This window comes from Rhipicephalus sanguineus, chromosome 9, assembly GCF_013339695.2.
Source record: "Rhipicephalus sanguineus isolate Rsan-2018 chromosome 9, BIME_Rsan_1.4, whole genome shotgun sequence".
Lineage (NCBI taxonomy): Eukaryota > Metazoa > Arthropoda > Arachnida > Ixodida > Ixodidae > Rhipicephalus > Rhipicephalus sanguineus.
Window position 1 is genome coordinate 3,859,590 of NC_051184.2, and position 27,313 is coordinate 3,886,902.

A 27,313-nucleotide genomic window follows, 5' to 3' on the forward strand; every position below is an offset into this window, starting at 1 on the left:
AAGGCACGGCCTCCCTGATGGCGGGCGCGTGGCCTCGGAGGCCATGGAGAAGGTATACATAACATAGGCTATCACTTAGGCGACGTAACTATACTGACCAATATTTCGTACAATTCTACAAGCAGTGTCGCCACTTTCGTTCTCGTGGTGTCTCCAGGTGTGACGTCTCTCTTAAACGTTGAATCATTTGTTTTAGCGTGCGCCTCTATTCCTGTATGGGATATCGCCTCGTTCATTGTCAGCGGTCTTGAACGACGACAGGAAACAGCAAATCTCGAGTGGCACTAGTGAAAGACAAGCATGGCGATTTTTTTTCTTTCGCAAACAAAACCTTGTGTCCAACGGCGTCGATGGATTTCAACGCCGCCGTGTCGTTGACCCAACCGAAGGAGACTTTCTAACGCAGCTGGTGAACCGCGCATGCGTAGTCGTGGCAGCCGGTAACGGTAAGATGGTAGCGCTTTACTGAAACACACTGTTAACGCCACTGTACGTTCTGGGAATAATTTTTATGCGAATCTTTACACAGAATGCGAGAGATACTTGCAGTACATTCATGGCGATTACAAGCAAACAGTGCAAAAAAAAAAAAGAACGAGGACACTAGCGCTGACTTTGAACTGAAAATTTTGTTGACAGAACACGTTAATATATTCTCAACTGCGCACGGTCTTACAAGATAACTCATGACCATTACTCGTGGTTATAAAGTCACACAAGGCAAGTGACCTTAACACTTGGCTATCAACAATTGCGTAATCTAAAAAGTAAATTTCTTTATTCTGGAGGCCGATCGAAGCCTGACTAAAGGCTCATTCAGACCTGCGACCAGCACCGGAAGCGCGACCATTTGCGACTGGCGACCAAAAACCGACCGATGTTCGCCTGCGTGCGACACAGAATACACGTCTGCTATACATATAACTGGCATTTTCAGGTTGGGGCATTTGTTCTTTTTGTTTATTTTCTTCAGCCCCACCATAATTGCTGTCACTGCCCTGCAAAATAAGCTGACGTCCTGTTTCTGCGCATGTGATTGGTTCAAAGATTTGCAAGTGCAGTCGCGCCAGTGAAAAATCGAGAAGCGAGCGACTGAGCCGAAGCAGCCACGCTGCGACAAAATCGGTCATAGTCGCTTTTTAACTTGGTTGCGCGACCGGTTCTAGTCGCACGTGGGAACGAGCCTTAACGCAGTTATGACCGGCATTTTGAATTATGTAGAGGCCTCAAACATTTGCCGCGTCAACAGAAAATACTTTCAGTACTTACTGTGCGTCCGAGAATGTAGGTGCAGAGGGCGCCTTTGTCGCGCCGAAGCGTGCTCCGAAGGCGCTCTGCACCGCCAGGAGTCGCCTGACGCGCTTCGCGGCCCACGACGTGCTGGGAACCTGCAGCGGCGTTGACGCAACGCGAGAACGCCGAGACATTTTGGGTCATTAACGTCGCGTTGTCCACCACCACGACGACAACGAAAGACACATCAGTCTCAACTACAGTCCGGCACGCTTCCAACAACTACACATTTCACGGCCACGACCACCTGTCTAGATACGCCATCAAGCTTTGACGATGACGACAGGAGTCACATCACTTGAAACACATTGGGAGCTTTCAGCGTGCGCACGTTTCTTGGTCACCGGGGATCATTTCACGCCGTCGGTACACACTTCACTCGCATTACTCATTAGGTTTTTTTGGCCACAACCCGCCACAGGCAACGAAGCGTCGAAGACAAGAGGTCACGGCAATCTCAACATCCAGCGAGCTCCAAACACCTGCATTCCTCGGTCACGACCTGCCTAAATTAGAAGTTACAGTGACTGTATCCATGGCGTAACCAACGGAAAGCTCTACCGCGCGCGGATCGCATATCGAGCTACAAGCGGCGACGTCGCTCTAAAGAAATGCGCGCGACTGACGATTGTTGAGTGACGCGGGCGCGCGCCGGCGCGCGCATCGCCGGGCCGTTGCGCAGACACTCGTCGGGGGTAACAAACAACAGTTTATCGAAATCTGATTGTTAGGGACGCCGCCGCGGGTGGAATATGAGAAGGATGAGAGAGGGGAGACGTGGCGCTTTTGTTTGCGCCTCCTTTCCACAGCCGCCGCCGTTCATTCGAGCGTTGAGGTCGCTCGCCGGCTCGTGGCGTGATTTGCCGCCTCGCGTTGTAGGGGGGCCGAGACGTCGACGGGATGCGTCCTGCTTCCGTTCGGAACAGGCCGCCGGCTTTGCCTCGGAGGGGTTTCTTCGTCGCGGCGGCCGGACGCTGTCGTGCCGTGCTAGCTGCGGCCTCGTTCGAAGTGTTTGTGCGACTCGGCTGGCCTCAATTTCCATTTGTTTTTGTTTTTTAGTTATTTTTCCTCGCTCAACGGTACGGTTGCGGCGTAAATGTGCGCTAACGCTTTGTTCTTTTGTTCCTTTCAGTGTTCAAAAAAAGAAAAAGGAGGAGAATATGGGTTTGGGGTCGCGTGCGAAGACCTAGTGGGCGCGAGCTAAGGGTAGAGGGGATTGGAACAGGTGCGAGGTAGGCAGCGTGGCCTCTTGTTGCTGTTTTTTTGGGGCATGTATTTAGCACAAAAAGCGCGCACGCGTGTAGACTGAGTTCAGTGCACGCTAGGTAATTACAGGAAAGATCATAACCCCACTTAAAAATGTCTGAAATCAACGTTCGTCAAAGACTGGTCATCTTTTCAGCTTAGAGACGTTCTCGCGGCCTATCGACAAACCCTGCCTTTGTATCCTGCGCAAAGAAAGCACTTTCTAACTTTCTTAAAACGACACTAATCTCATTGAGGGATTTCAGTGCATCATTAAAGAAGGTAATACGCGTAAACACGGACGCGAGAGTAGAGAGCGATACAACACCGAACACTATCAACTAAAAGGGCGCACTGCGACGGTAAAAGAAAGACAACACAAAAGCTGCGCACGCACAGGTGTGGTAGCGCCCCGTGCCAATTCGCGAAAGATAACTGTTCAGGAATTTGGTTTCGTCTCTACGTAAGTTAATCGAAAGCTGGCTCACGGACGCGTCTCAGCTATACTATCAGTATGCCAGGCCTCAACCGTCGGACTGGTTTCTTCATTCTTGTGCCTCTTAGTTCACAGTAGGTGTTTGTGTCGTCTTGTTCTCTTCTCTATTGTCCATGTTTGCGCACCTTAACCTCTTTGATGACGAATCCTTACCAACTAGCTCAACTTTCTGTTTCGAAGCTTCATATGAATTTGTTGACTGCCGTGGTGTGTTTCGTGTGTGTTCTGCATATGTCGTGCGCTGTCCATATACCACTGCATTCTTCACCAGACCGAGCCGGGCCCACGAGGCAAATGTTCACTGCAACAAGCGTTCAAGGGACACCGAAGGGAAACACAATGTCAGTTTCCCTTCAGTTTCCTTCAGCCTTCTTGGAGAACTGTATTATCCTTAATTTTAGCGAACACAGCTTCATTACTAGATGAAAAAGGATGGAAGGTCAAAGATTGGTTTTTCAATTTCGCGCTCGAACCCGCATCCCCTGAATGTCAGTGTGACGTCACGGATTTCAGCCCCTTTTCGCATTTTTGCCAATAATACTTATCGTAACTGTTTGGGACGTTAAACCCCAGATATTATTATACTTATCGTAACTGGACCCGTTAAGTGGCTGGCTCCCTTAAAATCCAGCGTTCTTCATTTTAAACGGTAGGCAGTTATGTAGGCCCTAGCAGATGCCCGTCAGAATCTGTGACGTCATGATAAGCCGGTGCGGCAACCTGAAGGCGGCCTTGCCATCTTTGTTTTCGTTTTGTGCGTTTCGTCGCTTACCGAACGCCTTCCCGCGACAGGAGTGGTGCTTTTAGTAGGTACTGTGAAAGCGCAATTTACTTGTACGAAATAAATTTTTATTTTTTGTGTTACTTCAAAAAGACTCTCTCACTATCTCTTACTCTCCAGGCCTGTAGGTAGTCAAGATTAACTACGGCATTTCGGGATGTTAAATTGACACTAAAGTGAAAATATGAATGAATCGGCTAAGATTCATAAGTTCGACTTTGAAAACTCTAATGAGCCTAATGTTACCATCATACAGTCTCATTAACAAATGAGAAAATCAACGTCAATGTTTCATTTTTAAATTTCGCGCCGAAATCTCCGCTCGTCACGTCATGAATTTCAAAGTGTATTTACCGTATTTTGCCAAGGTTGGCTCAATGCAATTACTTGAAACTTTGTTAAATCTTTGGCCCCCTGAGAGGAAAATGTAGCTGACTTGTGCCGATTAGGAACTACGTAGGCCCCTGTGGACGACTTCAATATCTATGACGTCATGACGATTATTGCAGGAATTTCAAGGTGGCGTCGCCACCCGCATCTTCTATTTGCGTGTTGTCTCGTTTAACAAGCGTCTTCTCGCAGCTAAAGCGGTGAATTTGGTATTTAGAAAGAGTAAGTTTACTAATTCGAGAAAAATCGTTTTTCTCTCTGTCTCTTTAAACTCGACTATTTCTTTCTGTGTATACATTGCTTGGTTGTGCAGCGCTATACCGACTATTTATACTTGATCAGATTAGGAATTGCGGCTTCTGTGTAGAGCGAGTGGTGAGTGCGTATAAAATGAGTCGTTCGGTCAAGGCTTTAAAACTGATAAAAAACATAAGCGCACGGCGTCGCATGTGGCGAGCTATATTTAGATAAAGAACGAACCTAAAAGTGGCTGCTGCGCAGGTCGGCGCGGGCAGTTTTTAGTTCAATGACGCGCCGTCCCTACAGCACTGTTTTTTGTTAGCTGGAAAAATCAGCTTTGAACAAAATGCAAAGAAAGAACGGTAAGCTACGATTCGGAGCAGTTGCAGAAGAAGCTTGCGAGGACAATTGAAAAAGAAAAAAGAAAAAAAAAAGTGAAGCAGAAACAGTCGGCTGGAAAGTCGAAAGAAGGGGAATGTTTTTTCCGAGGGCCTCGTTTCTTTCTTACACACAACCAAATGAATCCAACAGACAATTTGGGCAACTAGCGAGGTAGTACATGATTGAGCATTACTTCGATTTTCATTATATTGTTAACCAAGATACGGCTGCTGGAACTGGCCATCATTACCAACAGTAGCTGAGTGATAATTCATCCAACCATATAGGTGACAGTTAACACTAGCCCGAATGGTATCTTAATGGCGTGTTTGCATATCCTAAAGAGTGCAACTTCCGGCCCCCTTCACGTGCGAAAGAGTCCCGTAGCCTCTCGGAAGTGAAAACGGGAAAGGAGGAGGGTAAGTGCGGCGGTTCAAACGGTGTATTTGCGTGAGCTCTTCAAAAGTGTGCGCCCGCTCCTTCGAGAAGCCCGAATCGATGCTGTCCTGAGCCCGGTAAATCAATCCTCGGGCCATTTTATTGGGGAAGGCATTGCCCCCAAACAACCTCCGAAGATATGCAAGGAACGAGCGCGATATTCTCTCCCGTGGTTCCCGTTCCATTAGGCGCAATTCGTGACGCCCGCAGTCTGTTCAAGTGATGTCAAGAGAGAACAAGCTTTCGATTGGTCCATACACGAGGGATATCAATTGTGAACTGTCTCCGACCGTGCTCTGCAATGCAGTCGCACGCCCGTCCTGCCTTGTCTCGCATGACTATCGTGAGTGAGCAACTGATTTCACTTCGTTTTGTCCGTTTTCTACTACGCAAGCTGAGATAACAACGTGTCGGCGAAAAGCGCGAAATACCGATAGGCTCAACGTACGCTGAGTGCTGATATTTTGCATGTGTTTTGTGAAGAAATAAGTGGCGAGGAGGATATAGACAGCGCCTGTAGGAAGGGTAGAGTGAAGGCGAGGAAGAAGGCGCTCTATCGTCTATGAATTCGGAGTGCTTTAGATGCCCTCAAAAGAAAAAGCATACTATTATAAAAATCATAGAGGAAAGGAATATGTCACACGCTTCGCGCAATTAAAATGAGACTTCATACGCGTCACATCTTGACACACGATACGGAGGAGCTGGAGGTGAAAGAGCGTCAGGATTGGCGTGCGTGCTCTGTTGGCAGCTATATGACACGCGCACGACAGCACCATTAAAAAAAAAGGACGTAACAAAGCGTTCAAATGATCTATGACATGGCTAGCCTCTGAGTCGCGTTTAAATATACAAACAGGCGCCTGTACACTGAACTTTGGCAGCGCGCCAGCGAGGTGACATGAGCGAAACGACTAACGACGGAACGGAATGCATTGAGCCGTATCTTTGTATCACGCCCCCACTTTGTGTTGCAGATTTGTCTTATCACGCGTGACCCAGTAGAACAATTGATGGCGGAAAACGAGAACACCGTGTCAGTCGTTCGTTTACCTGTTTAGTTGCGGTGACTGTGTGCGTATTTGCCAGCTCTTCCAAATACACAGACAATTCGCAATCGTTTACGCACGTTGCGTCATGAAAATGGAACTCTGTTGAGAAATGTTTCAGTAGTCGGCCTCTCAGAACTTTGGAAACGTACCCCATGATTGGAAGTTTTCTCATTGTTCTAAATCTCCGCGGTAGTCCATTGATAACGGTCCCAAAGACGCGGGTTCGATTCCGGTCGCGACGGTCGCATTTCGATGGAGGCAAAATGCTGGAGGCCCGTGGGCTGTGCGTTGTCAGTGCACGTTGAACAACCTGAGGTGGTAGAAATTATCATGGTAGTCCACTTGTTGAGATGTGCCTGTGTTCTTCGTAAAGAGGTAAATTGTCGTGAATAAAATTCGCGTTTATGTACATTCCTTAACAGGGTCGCTTCAATAAAAGCTTTAGGAAAATCCATTTAATTAGACATGTCGATGACAGGCTAAAATTTGGAAGATATGCTCTGACGGGGGCCTGTAATGCGTAAGGCACATACAAATGCGAGCTATGGTAAAGCAAATTAACGAGTAAGACATGTAGCATAAACAAACGTGTGTGAAACGTGCAGGTGATTCAGTACAAACTACGCTGCGCGTAATGTGTACGAAAAATAGAAATCATTGGCAGCTACTACGGCCTAATGAATGCATAATCTCCCGAGTCTCGCTGCACGCGCCCGTGGAAAACTTATTTTTTATTCCTTTAGTTTTTTTTTTGCTCTTAACATAAATCTGTTGAATGCAGTCGAATATCACGCATCATTATTACAAAATAATCTAATTTATATTGCACACTGATATAAGTACTTTTCAGAATTTACCTCGAAATTCATCCCTGCAGACGTGACGTCACAGCGATGGGGTTCGGGGCCTGGGATCTGTCGGAGTCGGGAAAGTGGCTCGGAGTGCCGCTAGCCTACGCTAACAGGATGTCACACGAAGGTCGCTACCGGCAGCAGTCAAGGTTGGATGAACAGTAAAGGGCGTATTTGCATTTTTGCAGCGTATAATTGGGCATTCGTTTACAGAACTATTTTTGGTAACTCACGGCTACATGATTACGGGGGCTATCGTATCTACCCGCTGTCCCAAGGGGGTTCTCGTAAAAACACGATATACGCAAAACCGTTGGCAGGGTGGCCACCCTATACCGTTGTTCTTCACCACGTCACTGGTACGTTATTTGCTGCCCAATCATGTGGTCAGAAGCCGTTCTAATGCTACGGTCTCACTGTAGAACGGTACCAGTGCTGGGAAGAGTGAAGTTTGGGGGGGCGGGTGTGTGTGTGTGTGTGTAGAGGTTGAAGGTGAGGAAAGCACGTTATTTATGCAGGCCTTCTTGGAAGCACGGCTGAGCAAACATGGCGTGGAGCGAAGCTCGAGAATAGACGGGGAAAGGGGAACACATGACTAAGCAATTTCATAGCATTGATACGCGAATAGGTCGATGGCATCTTCTCAAGAACGGCTCAGCCCTGACAATTTTGTGACCCCGCTGCATGCTCGCTGATGGAGCTTGACATGCCGAACGCACGTCGCATCGGTTGGCGCGACCCTTCGCTCTCCGTAGCCTTTTATTTCGGCTGCTTGCAGGTGCTGAACGGGTACCCACCCATTCTAACGAGGCGTTTTGCGGAAGTTCTCGTGGAAGTCTTCACAAACGAGAAACTACATAGGAATCGTACAAAAAAAAAAAAAACTTTGTGTGCAAAACAGCGAGCGTACACTTTGCAAACATCTGTAAGTTGGCTTTCCTGCAAAAATGTTTTCCCGCACAAGCTCTCGTTCCCGGACTGCTTTTCTCGCTCAAAAGCGCGTTCACCCATTCGTTCACCCCACTACATTCCAGCGAAGTTGCGGGCTTTTCACAACACATTGCAGGAATGTCATGCCTCGTTGTACCTTCCATCTTGTAAGAGCGAAAGGGAGAAACGACAGAAGGGACAGGGATTAGTGGTGAAGGGAAACAAAAGATATACAGTTTGTCTGTTGGTCTTTCGTGGAGGCTGTTCTCGTGGAAAACATACCTGCTCACGCATGCGCAGTAACTATTTTGCAAGCTTTATTCACATACGGGCCGATTTCCAGATGGTTCGGTGTTCTTGCATTTTGGCCCCATCGAAATACAACCGCCATGGCCGGGCATTGAACACGCGGAGGAGTTCAGAGATTGCTGCCACAAAACAAGAAATTCAATAGCCTACTATAACTGCTGAAGTTGTGATCTACAAGTGCAATTCTGCCCCCAGCATTTTTAGTCCTGTCATCTAAATGTGCACTGATTTCTACCTAAAGCCGTCGTAATGTTTATCGGCTTTTCCTTATTTCTACTTATTTGTTGTACACTGCTGTTTTGCTTTGCAAAACAGCAGTGGACAACGGGACGCTGGCCTTTGTCAATTCATTACAGGCTTTTTGATAGCACCCTGTAGCATTACGAGAGTTGTATTCCTTCCTGTTGATGCTGAAATAAAGTATTATTATTATTATTATTATTATTATTATTATTATTATTATTATTATTATTATTATTATTATTATTATTATTATTATTATTATTACGTCCCGGAGCTTAGCATGATGTATATTCCAACACCTAAGCCACAATAGAAGAGCCAGTTGTGCGAGTGAAATGAAATAACGTATTGTGTACAATGAAATAAAGATTCACTTTAGTGAACTAAGTAACAACCAGCGAGACTTGAAGAAAAGTTCGTGCCACTCACCGTTCTAGGTGGGCGGGTCTCCGTCTCGGTAGTTTCGCTGGCCACCGAGACACTGTCGGTTGCCTCGCCATCCACGCTGCAGTTTTCGGCCTGCGTCGAAAAATCAAAAGAAAAGAGCACTTCCGCGTTTCAGTCGGACGAGCGAGGCGGAAACAACGGCCACTTCCGGCCCGGACTTCCTCAGTTGGTTTCCATTCTCAGACAGGTAAACACCACGCGTGCATGCATATTCCGGTGGCGTTATTAGATTGGCCATGCTCCAGTCGAGCGGCATTTCCGTGAAAAGTGGGGTCGAGTGAACTGTTGAATAAGCTCCTGATGAAACTATTTTGCTCTTAATAGCGCCACACGCGCTCGTATCTTTCTATTTTTTACGTACACGTGTAACTAAAGTGCCTTGCGCAAACCGCGCTCGAATAACGGGGAACATTCCAGATTATTTTAGAATCTTCCGATGGGATTACGCGCACAACGAGAACGTTAGAGTTTATTCTGGAGCTTACGCGGCCACTAGCGATAACGCTGGAATTTTCGATGGTACATGCATGTATAAATGCCGACGCGCTTTACCGCTTGGGAAATTATCGACGGCCGACGCTCTGTTCGCCGCTATCAGTTTACAGCGTCTTTGGTTTGTAGTTCGACTTTTCGTTCCCGCGGGCACAAGTTCACCCAAATAAAGAGTTTCTTCTTGAACACGCAGACTGCTGTCTTCAGTCTTCAACGTCGCGACCACGTGGCATCTAAACGTTAATATTGTCACGACCACGCGACAATGTAAACGAAGTATCGTATATGTCTGAGGCCCTTATTCTTGTTCGCACGTCTGTAGCCCACTGCGTTTCCATCCGTCGGCTCCCGCCTTCACAGTAGAATGATTACGATAGATCATTACGATAGATTACGATTACGAATGATTACGAACGCAACAGGGTGGCTACTTGGGCTGGTTTGCGCTGCATTCTAAAAGGAAAAATACGTTCTTCGTGCGCAAAAAGTTTGAAAGTGCGCTCTGTCCTATCTGACTTCTTTTCTCAAACGTTTTGCGAACAACGAACGTATTTTTCCTTTTAGATTTCGAACGAAGAGTAGTAGTCTATCTTAGTTTAGAACGACGACCCAAATTAGAGAAAATACGTTTCATTATGCGACGGCATCATAACGCGTGCCGACCGTGGCTGTGGTTTTGGCTCGTCATACAATAAGGGGAAGTATGAAGGAAGGGAATTTCGAGGGCTCGTTTCTTTGTTTGACCCAACCTTAATGAAAGCCAGCAGAACCAAGGAAGGTATAGGGGGCGGTAATTGTACTATTTTAAGTGTATTGTAGTATACAATATAGATGTGAGGAATGCAAAGTGGACGAAAAAACAACTTGCCGCCGGCAGGGACCGAACCTGCAACCTTCAGGTTACGCACCTGATGCTCTTACCAATTGAGCTACGGCGGCGACACTCCCAGATTTGCATGAACATAAATACCCGATAAAGTGGGCGAGGGGACGACCGCCGCCGTAGCTCAATTGGTCAGAGCATCGGGTGCTTAATCAGGAGATGCAGGTCCGGTCCCTGCCGGCGGCAAGTTGTCTTTTCGTCCACTTTACTTTCTTCACATCTATATCTTAATTAGTACAATACACTTAAAACAGTACAATTAACGTCTCCTCCACCTACCGTGGCTTCGTTGTCTGGTGGTTTTCATTATTAAGGGAAGTGTTTTATGCCGGGGTCCACGATGACTTTAGTGACGTATTTCCGTCACGGATATGACGGCAATAAAATGAGCGCTAACTGATGAGAAAGAAAAGCTGTAAGAAAAAGTTCCACCGCCGGCAATCGAACCTACGACCTTTTGGGCCGCGACGATAAGCGCCCGGTGCTCTACCAGCTAAGCTAAAGAGACATTTGCGCGACTTTCCGCAAACGCGCCTCATATCTCTCATACATACTCTCTCGCACGGCGCTCTCTGTTGGCGGGGCTAGACAGGGCGGTGCCGCCGTCTGTGACCGGTGCAGTGAAGTAATGCGGCATGACACTTACTAGCGCCGATAGAGAACGTTTCGGCGACGACGCAGTTAAAGCATAGCCTCCGAGATTGAGCGCCGGCGCGCATTTTTAGAGGCCATAGTTAAAGCGTCTCGATACCAGCGAAAAACACTGGCCGCGCTATAGCATCGGGGAGTCGCCCTGGACGCAGTTACCTTCTTCGCCTTTTGCGTGACGGCTCGTTGACAGAGTAATGCAGCTTCCGCATGTACCAACGATATGTCGCCACCGCCGAGGCAGGGGCCAGAGAGACGTGGAACGCCTGCGCACGTGCGCGGCTCGAGCTACCAACCGCTGCCTCCCGTGTTGCTCAAGCGCACTGTGGTAGTGTATGCATGAGCACAGGCGTAGGTTACCCTGTTACTCGGGAGCGCACACCGTGCCGTTTCCCTCCTTAATTGACAACACGTTGAAGAAGTGCATGGCGATTACCAGTGTTCATTATGTGCTTGTTGATGTCATCTTTGCGCGGGATTCACGATACGCTGTGTCCAGGTATATGTTGGAAACTGCAGCTATACCACAACGGTTAAATCGCGATCATGGGCGTTAGTCGTCGCGATGGAAATGTGCCACTAGGTGTCAACGTGGGTGCATCCACATCAAACGGTGCGATAGCTGCCAAACATGAATAGGCATTGTACAAGCTCTCATATATCACTACAAAATAAGCACTATTTCTGTGAAGATACGTTTCACCTGCGTGCTATACTGATTCCTATGACGAAGGGATCAGCCATGTGTTTTTCTATTTTTTCCCGGTATAAAATGAACCTGTCACTGCCGAAAGAATGAGATAGGCTTTGATGCAGTCCTAGTCAAAACTGATTAAGCGTCCTGCTTGACGTTTCTGTTCGGGTCACGTGACTCTCTACCGCGTGTAACGGAGCCCAGAAGTTCCACGATTGCGCTCCTCGGGGTATCGAAACGCGCGACTCTGCAGGTACTTTGTCTCGACGACCTGAGGCCCGGACAAAAGTATTCAAACAAATGATTCCAATCTTTTCTCATTACTAATGGTACTGAGGTTGAATAAATTGCTGTATTGAAAGTTACTACACCCGGCGAAAACTTACCTTGGCAGTGGCGCGAAGGCTACGGCAGCGGGGCATACGCACGTTTGTGTTACGTACTACGCATGTAATCCGGCAGCTTGCAGCCGATTTGAGTTTCAATTTCGGTTTTGCTTGCTCGCAGCCTTCGTCGACATTTCAGGCTGAAGGTACCTCACCCCAGCATAGACGTTGCAGATTTATTTATTTGGATACCCTAAGGGCCCGGTGGGCATTACATAGGGGGGGATTAATTGGAAGTGAAAGATACAGTCACAATTCAGGCATACAGTAATTGAAAACGTAATATTATTAATACAATGCGAAAACGTCTAATTTGCAAGTGAGAGATACAGTTACAATTGAGGCATACAGTAATTGAAAAGGTAATACTATCAACACAATATGAAAACGTAAAGATGATAATTCAGGCATACAGGAAAAAAGAAAATAATATAAATACAATGCAAACCACATGATTTACAAATATCGATGGTGCCGGGATGATTATTTTCCATGTTTGTACAATTTATGAGATGATCACAAAGAATGAACCCATACGGTATACGTACAATAAAAAATGATTTATAAAAAAGTGGTATCGCGCTCGAGAAACGAGTGGAGCGCTAACTGGAAGGACTGGTGATCGTTGATGGTGGCAATGCTAGATGGAAGTGAATTCCATTGATCTATTGAGAGTGCGAGAGGTGCTTGCTTAACTTGCTTGGTCTGTTTTGACAACCACTTTGTGTCTCGTTTCGAGTATATCTTTCTCGGAACACGAAAGAGCGAGTTTGCGGCCTCACATGGTCCAGCCAGAATCGGGGACGCCATGTTTACGGCGAGAACAGGTGTTTACGGAAGACGTGGTGCTGTCCAAGAAACGAAAAAAGAGAAAAAAAAAGAATTTAAAGTGTGTAATAAATTTTTCTCCACCAACGGCTTCCCGTACTTGTTTTATTTTTGTAATGAAGAAATCTTTGTTAATTCGAGCTAGGTAACTCTGAAAATTGGAAAATAAAAAATAAGTAATATTTTCCGGCGCGCGCGCAGGCATGAGTTTCGGTTCTGTAGCTTCCACAGTGCTGTCAAGAAAAGTTGCCGTCGAGTATGGTATACAAATTGAGCAACTGTGTTGTTAAGTGCCGTCCATTTGACTTATGTCAAGTGGACTCCTAGTGGCTCCATAGGTATATAAGTGCCACTGATATATATGAAACGCCACTGAGATCTAGGAGCTGCGATGAGACTTCGCCGCCCCCTAATGGAGAGCCCTTCGCACGCCTATGATCTCGAACGTGGACGAGCTCGTTTTCCTCTCACGATCGGATAAAAACGTTGGCGTGTATTCTATTGTTTTTCGGAGTACATGTGCTGCCGTTTAGCGCACCGTTCTAGCGCAACTAAACGACACAAAAGGCCTCCACTTTGGCACAGGTTTTTCCGAACATCTCTGGGCGTGGCACCGAGGGGGCGGGCATTCCGAAGCGTCGCCAGCGAAGAGCTTTCTGAAACAGCCAGGGTCCACGAAAGCCCAAACACACTCGTTATACAAACGCACGGTTTTTCCTCGGAACATATTTTCTCCCCCGAGAAACGTGCAAACAGAGACGAACGACCAACTTCGCGAGGCGGAGCGAAAAAAAAAAAAGAATACGTGACACGGCAGCGTTTGCTCGCGCGCTGCTAGACCTTGACGTCGGCGTGTTTTGACGTACGTTCGCAACGTCTCTAGTTCCTTCTACCTTCTTTTTTTGTGCCTCAGCGTGCCATTTTAGGACAGATGTCTACGCGAGCAAGGTCAGACAAGGGGAGTGTCTGGTTACGTCGACGGTAATAAACGGGCCACTGCATCTAAACGACGTCTTCTGTGGTCGGTCTAAGGAGTAAGTGAAGAGTAATACCTGAGAATGTTACTCATTGGGGTGTAACAAGGTCATCTATGCATAGAAGCAGCAGTGGCTAAGACTGCCGTGAAGCCGGTTAGCCCACGCAGTGAGTTTCCATCTGTAATAAAGGTCTCTTGTGCCTACTGAAAATCCTCACGCTAGTATTGTTCCTGAGAGACAACTCCGCGCATTCTATTATTTTGCTCTAAATGTATCACATCTACTACTGTTGCTGTGCATGATATCCCGTACGGCATCCCGTAGGGATCTGTGTAGATTAGATAGATTCGCTTTGTGCGCACATTTCTCAGAGCGTTTGTGGATTACGTCGTTACAGGAACCGCACACGTCATTGGTTGAATCGGTGGTGCCATCTGGCAGCGTGATCAACCAGGCATTTAAAATTGAGTATATGTTCTAGGCTATATTAAACTTTCATACTTTGTATAGGTCATGTGTGCGTGTCGACACAAATCTGTCACACACATATTCTTGGGTTCAAAATGAGTGTCATGACTGCTTAAAGGGACACTAAAGGCAAAATACCATTCGGCGTGGACATTTCAAATACCATTCCAGAAATGTCGTAGTGTTTGTTTCGTGTCAAGGAAATGCTTAGTAAAGAAAATCACGCTTTAGTGGCCCGCATACTGTTAGCGCAATTCAAACCACCCGCCTCTCAAGGACGCGTGACGCCCAATGCCGCTTTTAACGAATGCTACGCCAACACCTTCCGTTATCTGGAAACATTGCGCTTCCGCCGGAAACGCAATTGAGAATACTTCCTGTTATCCTTGTTTTGCTGGAAGCTGCTGCTTGCATTGTAATGCGATGTTTACCACGGAAGCGCTTGATACTCAGACACTGCTGTGTAGAGTCGGGAAGCTGCATGCATGCGATCCGGCCGTCGGTGCGGGAATGCGCGCGCCCCATGTACGTGTGTGTATTTGTGCGGGCGCCGTTTGGTGAGCCTCTGTTTACGCCGCTCGTGCGCCTTGCCGCCGAAATGCGACACGATCGGCCCATGAAATCTGTGGCGCCGCCTTCACTTGTGTGATCCGCGTTGTGCCAATGTTCACCCCCCCCCCCTCCCCCCGGGTAGTCGTGCAGAAGGAGCGAAGAGGGACGGTTCACGAAAACAGCCACGAGAATGCGACTACGCTAGCGGAAGCTACCAGAGATGCGACCGCGTGAGCGGAGCGCATCCCGGTGAAAACGGAACTTTTGAACCACCCGCGCCGTTCGCCATGGTAATGCCAAGTTCTTTTTTCCCTGAATCAAAGAGAAACGCATGAGCAGCATTTTATTACGTCTTGTAATGCACCGAATGTTATTTTTTAATTATAAGTAGTTTGAGCGCTAGTGATTAATTGTGCTCAGGACTCTTGACGTCATCGGGCTCATTCCAAAATGTCCCATTGGTGGCGCATATCGTGTCCTGCATTTACCTTAATTTCTCAATTAGTAGAGCGCTCCTGTTGATAATATTGACGTTTAGGACGTTCTCGAACATTGACCTTTCACTAGGACATAAATTGTTATTTGACTTTAGTGTTCCTGTAAAGGGCCGTTAAAGAGAAAGAAGAAAGATTTTTTTCGCGTATTAGTAAACTACAATTTCACAATACCGAAAACACCACTCTTACCGGAAGAAGACGACGCCACCTTCAGATTCCCGCGCTTTACGTCGTGACGTCATAGATTTTGAAGGCGTCTACTGTAGTTATACGGTTATACACAAATACTAATCGGTAACAATGAAGTACATTGTCCTAAAACACGAAGTTTCCGGAAATATCATGATGCATAGTCGCCAAAATACAAAAAAAAATATACTCTTTGAAATCCGTGACGTCACGTGCGGAGATTTAGGCGCGAAATTTAAAGATGAAACTTTCACTTCGATTTCCTCCTCTATTGATAAACATATGATGGTGAAATTAGCGACACCAGAGTTCTCAGAGTCAGTGTGTCGGAAGGGAACGAAAACCAAAAACTACATACTAAAAGAAAAAAACGATATTTTTGACCAGAACGAAAACGCAACCGAAACGTTATCTGTTATTTCGTTCCGGAGTGAAACCGAAACGTTTTTAATTGTTTTTCGGTTCACGGGAGAACTTGGCGATCCGGAACAACGGATGCAACGTGCATGCAACGTGAGCATGTAATTCCATGCAACGTGAGCAATAATGCGTATCTCAGGGTACAGTATTAGCGCGTCTCAGGCAGGAATTCCAAAGTAAAGATGTGCACAGGGCATTCTGGGCGCTGAAGTTTGTTTTATCAGAACAGCGGTCTCGCATATCAGAGAGTACACGCGATGGCGAGCTGCTTCTTAGATCATGCTCACTCCCTTGACACAAAGCAGTGAGCCTGCTCAAAAAATGTGTAATTCACTTTTGAGAAAATTAAATACCATAACTTAGATGTGTGCTGGTTTGCGCTAGTTGGTAGGAATTCATGGTGCAGTTACTTGCGCTCCTCTCAATAACGTGGGAACAACGTGTTTACCCCTGCCCACGTGCATAAAGGGACAATAAAGTGAAACAGTAAATTGGTTTAGGCCGATAAATTATACTCTGAAAGCCGTAGCGTCCGCTAATTTCACCGTCGTAGGCTTATTAATAGATAAGAAAAATCTATGTCAAAAGCTTCATATTTAAGTTTCCCGCCTAAACTTCCGATGGCGACGTGACGGATTTTAAAGTGTTAATTTTTCCGTATTTTGGCCCACATTCGCTCAACGAAATTTTCAGAGACCTGGTATGTTAAGTCTCTGGCTCCCTTAGAAGACAATGTACTAATTTTTACCTATTAAGAGCTACGTACGGCCTGTAGACGCCGCCAAAATCCATGACGTCACGGCTAGTGGCGCGAAAAGAAATGTTGGGCTAGTACCAGTAGCCCAACCTTCTATCCTGTTGCGAAAACTTCAAGGTGGCTTTGCCACCCGAATTTTCTTTTGGCTAGTTTTTTTTGCTTATACGAAACGTCTTCTCGCGGCAAGTGTGAGGTTTTCGTTATCGTGAAAGAGTAATGTACTAACACTAGAAAAATCGTTTTTTTTTTTTATTTGGCGTCCTCTTAAGAGGAGGGCAAATAACTGCACCACAAATCTTACGTTTTTATCGTTACTTTAACTTCAAATGTTCGCATACAAATAAAAACCATTACGAACTGTTACGGAACATTTGCTCTTTTTTTTTTCCGTTCCGGAACAGAAACGGAACGGAACTTATGGCGGTTGAATGAAACTAAGCCCGAAACGAAAAAAAGACATTTCGTTCCGACACCCTGCTCAGAATACAGTTTATCAATCTAAGCCGGTTTATTGTTCCACTTTAGTGTCCCTTTAAAAGAAAACGCTTCTACATTAAACGGCGCATTTTCGCCAAAGGGGCTTTACGAAGACGCAGTGTTATATACACGTTAGCGCGCCGATGCATTTCGCACTGGAGCCCCTATTCGCAACGCGATTTCTCTAAAAAGCCGCCGACGCAGGGCCAGTGCACGTCGCGCTTCAGACTGCAGCACAATCGGCTATTGTTTAAACGAGCACGACTCAGCGCTGCCTACGCTGACGCAGCCATGCCGCACAATCGCGCTGCAGCACATTCGGTTTCTTCCGAGTTGAGTTGTCCTTCATTTTGTTGCCTCTGACCTTTTGCTTTTACATTGTGTTGGTTTTATGATCGATACACGTATCTCTATATTCTTTTGTTCTCTTAAAGCAGAGCACTCTATGAGAAACTAAGTTGAGTTTCAGAAGCCATTAGTGAGTCATCGTGAATAAAAATTCAAAGCTTAATACGGAGGCGAAGGCTTTAGTGAGGAAAAACATGGCCACGCGCGCTTCTTTTTCTATAGTTTTAAGTAAACGGCCCGTTACACGCGTAACCATGCCTTGCGCTGACCGCGCCCGAATGACATTCTTTATTGTGAGGTATGAAAAAAATAAAGCCTCAGCCGGGAGCCTTCCCGATTATTTTAGAACCTTCCGATAGGATTGCGCCCAGAGCGCGAACAATAGAGTTTATACTCTGGAACTAACGCAGCCAGCAACGACAACGCTGGAATCTTCGATGCGACATGTGTAAATGCCGACGCGCTTTACCGCTGATCAGATTACCGAAGATAGACGATTGTGCTCGAGGCTATATCGTTGCACCGAGTGTGTCACTTACTTTCTTTCTGGGCACAATTTCGCCCAATAAAGTGTTTAATCCTTACCTGCTGGTGTTCTGCTTGCTTCACCGTTACAACCACGTGACAATATAGACAAGGTTTGTTTGTGAGGTTTGACGTCCCAAATCGACTCAGGGGCACGCCGTAGTGAAGGTCTCCGGATAATTTTCGTCACCCGGGGCTCTTTAACATGCACTGAAATCGCACAGTACACGGGCCTATACAGCATTTCACTTCCCTCGAAATGCGGCCGCTGCGGCTGGGATCGAACCCAGATCTTTTGGGTCAGCAGCCAAGCACTGTAACCACTAGTTCATCGCAGCGGCTGAAATATAAGCCACACAAGCTATCATACATTTGAGACGGAAATTTTCAGAAAAGTTGGACAGTTTGTGTGACGCGTACCGTTATTTAGTCGAATAACAACACTGGGTGATATTGGGTAACAAATTCTGGTGTAAAATATATGTCTGTGACGGAATATGCACTAGACCATTATTTAAAAAGAATCGGCAGATCCCACGTACCGTGGGAATCGATGTTATGCGAAGCATGCGGCGGGAAGGGGACTGTGGCGTAATTTTCTACATTGAGCGAACGCTCGCGTGCTTATGGTTTCTGGGGCACGCTAAAGTTGCCAAGGTCGCCGAAATAGAAATGTGTTTGCAACGCAGTTGACGGCGTGTCTGACGAATCTCTGGAAACTTCCTTAAAGTTAGCTAATTCCAGCTCGTTTTACGATTCTACGGATGAAATGTCAACTTTTCAGTAAGCAAAAACTAAATTCTATTAGCGAAAGCAAGAATTTGTCCCTCTGCAAATTTTCTGTAAAAAGATTTCTGATGGAAAAATGACGTAAGGGATGTAGGCGTAATTTTCTTCGAGGCGAATGCTGAGACGATTAAGTTATTAACAGTTAAGCGAGATCGGAAACTTAAGAAGTAGCTGAACGTGTCGACGTGATATAAAAACACCATCTTTCATCTAAGTCTGCGGTGTACCAGACTATAACATCATCGTGATATATATAGTTCAGTTGGCAGAACGGCCGCTCCGCGAAGGTGTTGGTCGCGGGTTCGATCACTGAAGAGGCATGGCATGCGAAGCTCTTCTGTTGAGAAATTAGTTCGGTTTGCCTTGTGTGGCTTCGTGATGCAGGATCTCGTGATGCCTGATTTCCCTTTCTCGAACACCCCCCCCCCTTTTGCGCACTTCCGCAGAAGTTATTTACGAAACAGCTTCATTTATCTCTCTATTTATAAGGACACAAAACATCGCAGGGTTGTCGGGCACTACATCGGCAGGCACATGGCGTCGGCAGGTAGAAAAAAATAACAAAACAAAGGCAGCATCCTAAAGAATTTGTTAAGGAAAAAAAATGACGTTTGAACGCGCACTTACCGTTTCTGCATTTTGTGCGTGCCTTGGTTGACTAAGGAAAATACAGATGGTATATACTAGTTAGCGTTTTTTTGTACTTTATTATAACCGGCATTCTTTTTTATTACGTATGAAATATTGATTGTCAAGCGTATTTTCATTGTATGTACCCTTTGTCATCCACCCTGCTTGGACACGTGTTTGCGGTATTCAATAAATAAATAAATAAATAAATAAATAAATAAATAAATAAATAAATAAATAAATAAATAAATAAATAAATAAATAACTGTATAGGGTGGATGATTGGGATATAGTTGTAGCGATTTATTGTCTTAAATGTACAGGTCGAATGTTAGATATACACGCACAAAAAAAAAAAAGGGTACAAACGTCAGTTTACCTCATGTGCCGGTTATAAGCGGGTCGTTTATCTAACCGGCGCACTTATTTCTTACGGCGCACCTCGGCGCATCGAGTCGCTTTCAATTCGTGAAATTCGACCGAGTCACCCAGCTGAGCTTGAATATTCAAATACTGGCGGCGAACTTCCCTCGAACTGACGTATAGTGTGCTGAGTGTTTAATTGAGCGAGATAGTCATAATGCTTGATATGTATTATCTTATCGAATTTTCATAAGGGTTGTTAGCTAGAAAGTTAAGCAGCATCAGCAAGTGCTAGCCAACTAGTTGTGGTATTAAGCGCATATATACGGTAGGCTTCATATATGAGCTATACAATATAATAAAAAATTTGTCATGGGACAGGGGTTAATCCCCACTTCCCTCCGCCTCGCCTGGACTTTTAATAAAGTTCATTCATTCATTCATTCATTCATTCATTCATTCATTCATTCATTCATTCATTCATTCATTGTGCTTGTGTATTCAGCAATGAGTATATAGGTATATACAACTTATATGTATTTGCATCATTAGAGGTCTTGTTGCCAATAATAGCTCGGAAAATGTTTCTTAATTCTCACCCATAAACTCCTTCCGAAACCCGAGTTTCCTACCCATAGATTGTTTCAGTTTAATAATTTCCGTAGAAGTACTCGCGTTCCGTTTTTATTTTGCGCCGCACATTCTCACACAGGTATACGAGTATTGCCACACGCAGGTCACCGTATACGTACTCTTGTTTCTGCAACAGCTGTTGTACGGAATTTACAGCTATATACATACGACAAGCAGATATGTGTTTGGGTTAATGACCCCTGCCGTATTTTGTTATGCGTTTTTTTTTTTGGGGGGGGGGGGGGGGGGGTAACGCTTGATCAGTCGTTTAATCAGGAAGCCTCGCAGAATTGCGCGGGCGCACAAAGTATATAGGTGTAAGTACACGCGCAACGGCGTTTGATTCCGTGGCGCGAATTTCAATGCTGCGAGCGTTGCGAATGCTGCACCTTCGCAGGTACGAACATCGCTATCGTTATCAGCCTGACTATGCCCACTGCAGGGCAAAGGCCTCTCCCATGTTTCGGCAGTTAAGTCAGTCTTGCGCTTGCTGCCGGCCACGTTATCCCCTAAAGCTTCTTAATCTCATCTGTCCACTTAACCTTCTGCCTCGCCCTCGCGCGCTTGCCTTCTCTTGTAATCATGCAGTCTTTACTTTTTAATGACCAGCAGTTATCTTGGCTTCTCACTACATGCCCCTGTCAATTCCTTCTTCCTCATTTCGACTAAGCCTTATCTGTCTTATTTATTGAATAAAGTTTTCCAATCAATCAATCAATCAATCAATCAATCAAACAATCAATCAATCAATCAATCAATCAATCAATCAATCAATCAATCAATCAATCAATCAATCAATCAATGTCTTTACCACGCGTTTGTTGCTTGGCCCCACTCTGCTCTATTAAGGCGAAAGTTTTAGGTGCCTCATCAGACGCGAATAGTGACTGTTGGGGCCGTCGGCGTCAACCGAAGGATGCAAAAAATTGTCATGCGATGACGTCCCTCTATGACATTATGATATCATTATGATAACGCCACATGACATCCTCGCTTGGTCAAATGTGGGCCGATCCCGGAGGTACTACAAACAAAATCACGCGAGCTATCGGGAGGGGGGAATCACTGCAATCGAATGAGAAGAAAACGGTGGCTTTCACCTTCGAGTCGTGTTAGACAAATGCAGCAAGGACCGTGTGACTGTTTCTTTTAAGGTTACACCTATCATTTTCCGTTCCATAGCTCGCTGCGTCGTCCTCAATTTAAGTTGAACCTTTTTCGTAAATCTAGAGATTTCTGTCCCGTAGGTAAGTACCGTTAGATGCCTGTATACGCAGTTAAATAAATTCACTTCTCGAACGAAAGTAGAGGTAGGGTTGCCAGTACGAGGGGGCCTTTTGACATAAACTCTTCTCGCGTCCTTGATATCACCTCTCCGTATCGAACCCTGTCACGCGTTACGCCGCTTGTGCCTTCGCTGAGCGTGAGACGTGCACGTGAAATTACCTCGCATCAGCGCGCACCTTGCGAGGTGCGATTGCTGCGCGGCGCGTCAGCAGTGCGCGACCTTGGAGACGTCATCGCCTCGAATGCACCGCGTTTTCTCGAGCATAACCGACACATGCACGCCCGCTCGCACTTAGAAAGTCCTCGGGAGAGAGAGAGCCAGCGAAGAAAATTGAAAAGAACAAATGAAGTAAGGAAGTGAAAGAAGGAAGTGAAAAGCACGAAAAAAATGAGTTTAAAAGAATAAATTCAGGGGGAAAAAGGAAGACAGTCAGGCAATAAAGGAGGAGAAGCAGGGGGAAAATGAGGGTAAGGGTGAACCGTGAAGTAAAGCATTAAGTCAGAGAAATAACGAGGACGCAGCGGAGGAAGCAGTGACGAGAAGGAACGAAGCAAGAAAGGAAGGATATGTGGGAATTGGAAAGAAACAACGAATGAAGGAATACAACTGTATTTTTAGACGGTTGTTGATGAAAAACTGTATTTTTTTTTCATTAATAGCCGTATAGGCGTGCGCTGAGGCCCTGCAGGTTGTTGCATCCAAAGAACTGTTTACTTTCCGTCTTTACCCCCCGGAAAGGCGGGGACCAAGGGCAGGCTGTTGTGAGAAGCGCGTCATCGTTTCATTTACATTTTTCCTCTGTCCATTGCGAAGCTTTTCTTTAGGACTCGAAATCTATTCATCTTATGCGTGGTCACTGATTTCGCGCCTTCCACTTTTGCTAGCCATTTACTTTCACAACATGGAGTTCGTGCCTCGCGTGACATGATGAAAAAGTAAGAAAATTTTATTTGTATGCACATGTACCAGTGGCGTAGCCAGAAATGTTTTTCGGGGGTTGTTATGCGCCACCGGCAAGAAAATAGAGAGAGAGCTTTCGCCCAAACATCTTAGTTATTTTTCTGCTTTAATAAAACCGCATAGGTGTTGTTTCGTTCACTGTAATATCTTAGAGTGGAAAGCAGTGGGACAGGGCGGTATGCAGCACTTAGAAAATATAAGGGGCGTAGCCAGGGAGGACTCCCTGGCTACGCCCCTTATATGTGCCATGTCAACGTTATATGCAAGTTAAATACGAGACGCTTATTTCTACAGCCCATAAAAGAGCACGGCGCAGCGTCGATGGGGGAGAGGAACGGAAGTGAAAGAGGCGAGTGGAAATGAGAATAGACACAACACCGAGCTCACCCGCCGCGGAGATCTTAGTTGCTATACGGCGCTTGACTGCTGACCCGAAGGTCGCGGGATCGAATACCGGCCGCGGCGGCCGCATTTCGATGAAGGCGAGATGCCATAGAGGCCCGTGCGTTTTGATTTAGGTGCGCGTTAAAGAACCCCAGTTGGTCGAAATTTAAGGATCTCTCCACTACGGCGTCTCTCATAAGCGTAACCGTAGTTTTGGGACGTAAAACCACAAGTGCAATTCATTACAACACAGAGCTTGCCAGGCAAGGGAATATCTCCCTCCCCAGTGTAAAAACCGGTAGGTGCCAGACGGCACTGGGAATCGAACCCAGTGCCTTCGGCATCGGAAGCGGAGGCTGTAAACCAGCGGCCCGGCCTGCACATGACTGTCTTCGTTCCATTTTAAAACTTTTTTTTTCTTAATAAGTGTGTTCACGAGCTACACAGACGTGTCTGGTCTCAAGCATCCTTTTCGTGAAGCATCCAATCTGGTCACCATGTGTTGAAACGTAACCGTAGAACAAAAACTCTATAATTCAGAATAGGTGTCCTGATTTCACTCATTCTGTCGATCAATATCGACATGTTTCTCGAGAACTGGCGCTGAGCGCCTTCAAGACTGACCCATATCCCTTTCAGCCCAAATTTTTTTATTTTGGTCGGATACCTTTTGTATGCGTGTTTGCCTAATAGTTATGACTTCAGAAGACCCCAAATGAACTATTGAGCCAGTGGTGCAGGTATTTATGGATTAATTAACAAGGAGTCAAATTAGGTCATCAGGGCTCAGTGGTTGTGAAATGAGAAAAATGGCCTCTTTATTCCTGCTACTCGCAAGAGTACACGAAATGTGAGCCAACGACCAATGTCAGTGTGATAGTCCTTAAAACAGCTTCTGTACGTCGTCCCCAAAATGGCGCTTAGCCCGCCTCAGCTGACCCGCATCGGCGTCACCCATGACTTCGGTCAAGGTTCTGCTTCTTTCTGGTTCCCAGCTTCGCAGACATGCCCCAACTTTGGTGTCAATCGCAGTGGGGATCATATAAGAATTATTCCCCCAAGAATGAGCAGTTTTGGTTTCATTTCCGAGGTGCTAGGGGAAATGTGTGGTGGTGACAATTGACACCGCCAGGACCGAACGGGATATATAGCAGATATGAGAAATGCCTTCTTTCGAATTGCCACAGTAGGTGACATTTTGCTCAAACTGCCCCCCCCCCCCCCTTTCTTTCCGTCGCTCCAACCTACTTCATCATCCTGGCCCATCGGGAGAGTGTTTCATGACTGCGGCTCCCTAGCTGGGGTGAGTTTGAGACCAATGCTCTGTAGAGCATGTCGCACTTGTGTATAAATGCATTAATATTAATCTTCTAGTTAACCCTGCTGATGATTAGTGCCGCAAGGCGGCAGAAAAAGCCGTTACAGTGTCAAAAATGTATTTTTTATTCCGCAACCGTTTCAGGGCCGCGTACAGACATGACCTCATGCGTAAGCGCAGACCGTGCCTAGCCAGGAAAAATTTGACCTAAAATCACGGCTAAGCATCGTCAGGGATATTCTGAAGGCCTTTTAGAATTGGGCCGCTTCTTCTGGGAGACCCCTATACGGAGCCGTGTAACCATCTGACTAGCAGCGGCCGTAATTTGACCGGATTTCCTGCCTGCAGGCGTGTATTCTAGCTAGGATTTGACTGAGAGTATAAACCACATGACCACACTGCAGCTGGCGCGGCAAGTACGCGAGGAAACGCGGTAGAGCCGGTCTGCACACTCACTCACCGCTTCGTCACAGGGCGGCGTCGTCGGCGGCGGCGGCGGCGCTACGCCGGTACCTGGATCCCAGGGCTCCTCGGCCGAGTTCGCCGGCTCGTCGTCTACCTTGACGTCTTCTGCGAAAGGTTCGAGAGAGACGCGTCGCATGAGCGTCGCGACGCCGCTTCGGAGATAGGGCATCATATCGACTCCCCAACTGTAGTCTCGCTAACGTTTCAAGAAGTTAAAGGGTTGTCTTTTTTCGAAGTCAGCTCCCAAGCCACTGGCACGGCGCTTGCCGTTAGGCACACATGTGTCGCACTGAGTCACGTGGTGCTCTGTTTATTATTTTTTTTTTCTCTTCTCCTTCTTCTCTTTTAAAAAGCGCGTTCCGACTGCGTTTCAAGCAGATGCGCGCAGCTGTTTTGCTGGGCTGTCGTCCTCCTCTTCCTCTTCTTGAATTTCTTTATTTTCTCTGTCTCGATCGCGGTTCGCTCTGTTTGTATCTTGTGTTTTGTTTCTCTCTGTTTCTTTTTCCCGGGTGTCTGTCTGTCCGTGTTTCGTCCGAACAACAAGCTAATTCTTATATATATGCAAATAAGGAGCACTGCATCGTGGATGTGTTTGAGAGGCAGTGACCCGGCGTTAATTACATTTCCTATTGCCGTGTTTTGCGGCTTCGTCCCATATGTCAACTTCGTCCCATATAATATCGTCTGTTCTCGTGTTTCCTGTTCGTCTGTTCTTCCGTTTCTACTGGAAACAAATGCAACAACAATGCGAACAATGCAGTCGACTGAGAGCTTCAGAGCAATTTAAAGTCGTGTTTGATGGCCTCGCCAATGCGCCTACAAATCGCCGAATGGGCTCATTTTCATTGTGACACCTGCCGCGCAAAATGCGTTAAGGAAACTCCTTCCACTACATGGCATTTATGTAGTGTTTCTTTCCGAAGCAGTTGCAAGTAACATTGTGGGTTTGTGGTAGAATACCTGCTTGCCACGAAAACGGCCGGGGTCCGATCCTCAATGCGACCGAAGATTTTATTGTTTATTTAATTTGCATCTTTCTCGATTTTTCGCTTACAAACGACGGCCGTCAACCGACGCCGACGGCGGAATTTCTGCGAGCTCTCTAACGCTATCGCGTTAAAATAGCTGTTCACCACCCCTTTGCTTGGGTTTGAACCCGGGCCGTGACGCTACCGAAGGCGATCGCGTCTTAGCCAATACACTACACATCATTTTTCCTTTCTTTCTTTATTGCCTATGCACATACTTATTGCATTGCCAGACAAAAGTATACCAACAGAAAGAAAAGCGACTCAAGTTTCAGAGGTAACAGGCTTCTGTAAAATTGCTTAATCTGCAGAAGGCTTTCTACTTGGTGAAGCCATTGAGGTACATCTTGTCGGACGTTTTGCGTTTCCACGAATGAACATATAGTAGATCAGGGTCTCGAACACGCGGCCCGTAGCAGATGCCTGTTCTTCGTCCCCCCCCCCCCCAAACACACACAGACACCTACTATTATCTATATATATATATATATATATATATATATATATATATATTATAGGCAATATATATATATATAAAAGCGTCGCCAAGTCGAACTCGAATTATACTATAAAATGTTACTATAATTGATACTATAAATTAGGGGCGGGTGGGCGCTAGAATGAACGGATATAGCGCCACACTGCGCGGCCAGAACTAAAGAAGACGCACCTTTGGACTCGTTAACGCGAATTAGGCGATACAACACGTTTGTGGCAGGTGATTTGTAATTAAGTTCATGGAGCTCTTACTGCAAGCAGAATTAATCGATCAGTCTGTCGTACTCCAGAATCAAGTAGCGACATGCATTCATGTGAGAAGTGAACCTTAATGTTCAATATATGGCGTCAATTATGCTCCCAAAATCCGTCAATTTACATGGCAGAGTTAAAGCAATCAAAATTAAAAGTAATCAGTAATTTGCATTTCCTTGCGCCTCTTCTGTCGCGATCCATGTGCATCGTTTGCAGCTTGACCAAGAGCTCCGGTGCATCATCCGAATTCTCTTCTGCGGAGGAATGCTATTGTTTTCTTGTTTTTGGGTCTCTAGTAAATTTGGTTTGGTTTGGTTTTCCAACACATTGTGATCATTCTGGGCCGACTTCTGCGAAAATCCAGGGGGCTCCCAGTTAGAATTAACCGTTCCCGACCCGTTCAAATTATCGGGAGTTTTCCTCCAGAGAAATACACAGTGCTGTGCCGGGACCATGAGCGTCAGT

At 46.1% G+C, this 27,313-nt stretch overlaps 1 protein-coding gene and 1 non-coding gene across 6 annotated transcripts in view; both read right to left on the reverse strand.

Annotated features, from left to right (window-relative positions):
* The window catches only part of LOC119404471 (uncharacterized), an 87,857-nt gene that overhangs the window by 19,451 nt on the left and 41,093 nt on the right, over positions 1 to 27,313 (reverse strand). Inside the window, exons 2-4 of one of the 5 annotated variants that reach the window (XM_049418890.1) lie at positions 25,063 to 25,161; positions 9,079 to 9,168; positions 1,270 to 1,388 (exon numbers count right to left, since the gene is read on the reverse strand). The exons of 1 other annotated variant lie outside the window; for it this stretch is intronic. In XM_049418890.1, the coding sequence (XP_049274847.1) occupies positions 1,270 to 1,388; positions 9,079 to 9,168; positions 25,063 to 25,161 (308 nt within the window). Of the gene's footprint in view, positions 1 to 1,269; positions 1,389 to 9,078; positions 9,169 to 25,062; positions 25,276 to 27,313 lie in introns of those variants that run through there. 3 more of the 5 variants (XM_037670975.2, XM_049418888.1, XM_049418887.1) reach the window with 3 other exon arrangements.
* On the reverse strand, positions 10,454 to 10,527 carry Trnat-cgu (transfer RNA threonine (anticodon CGU)). The gene has a single exon. It is a non-coding gene; the product is annotated as a tRNA-Thr (tRNA).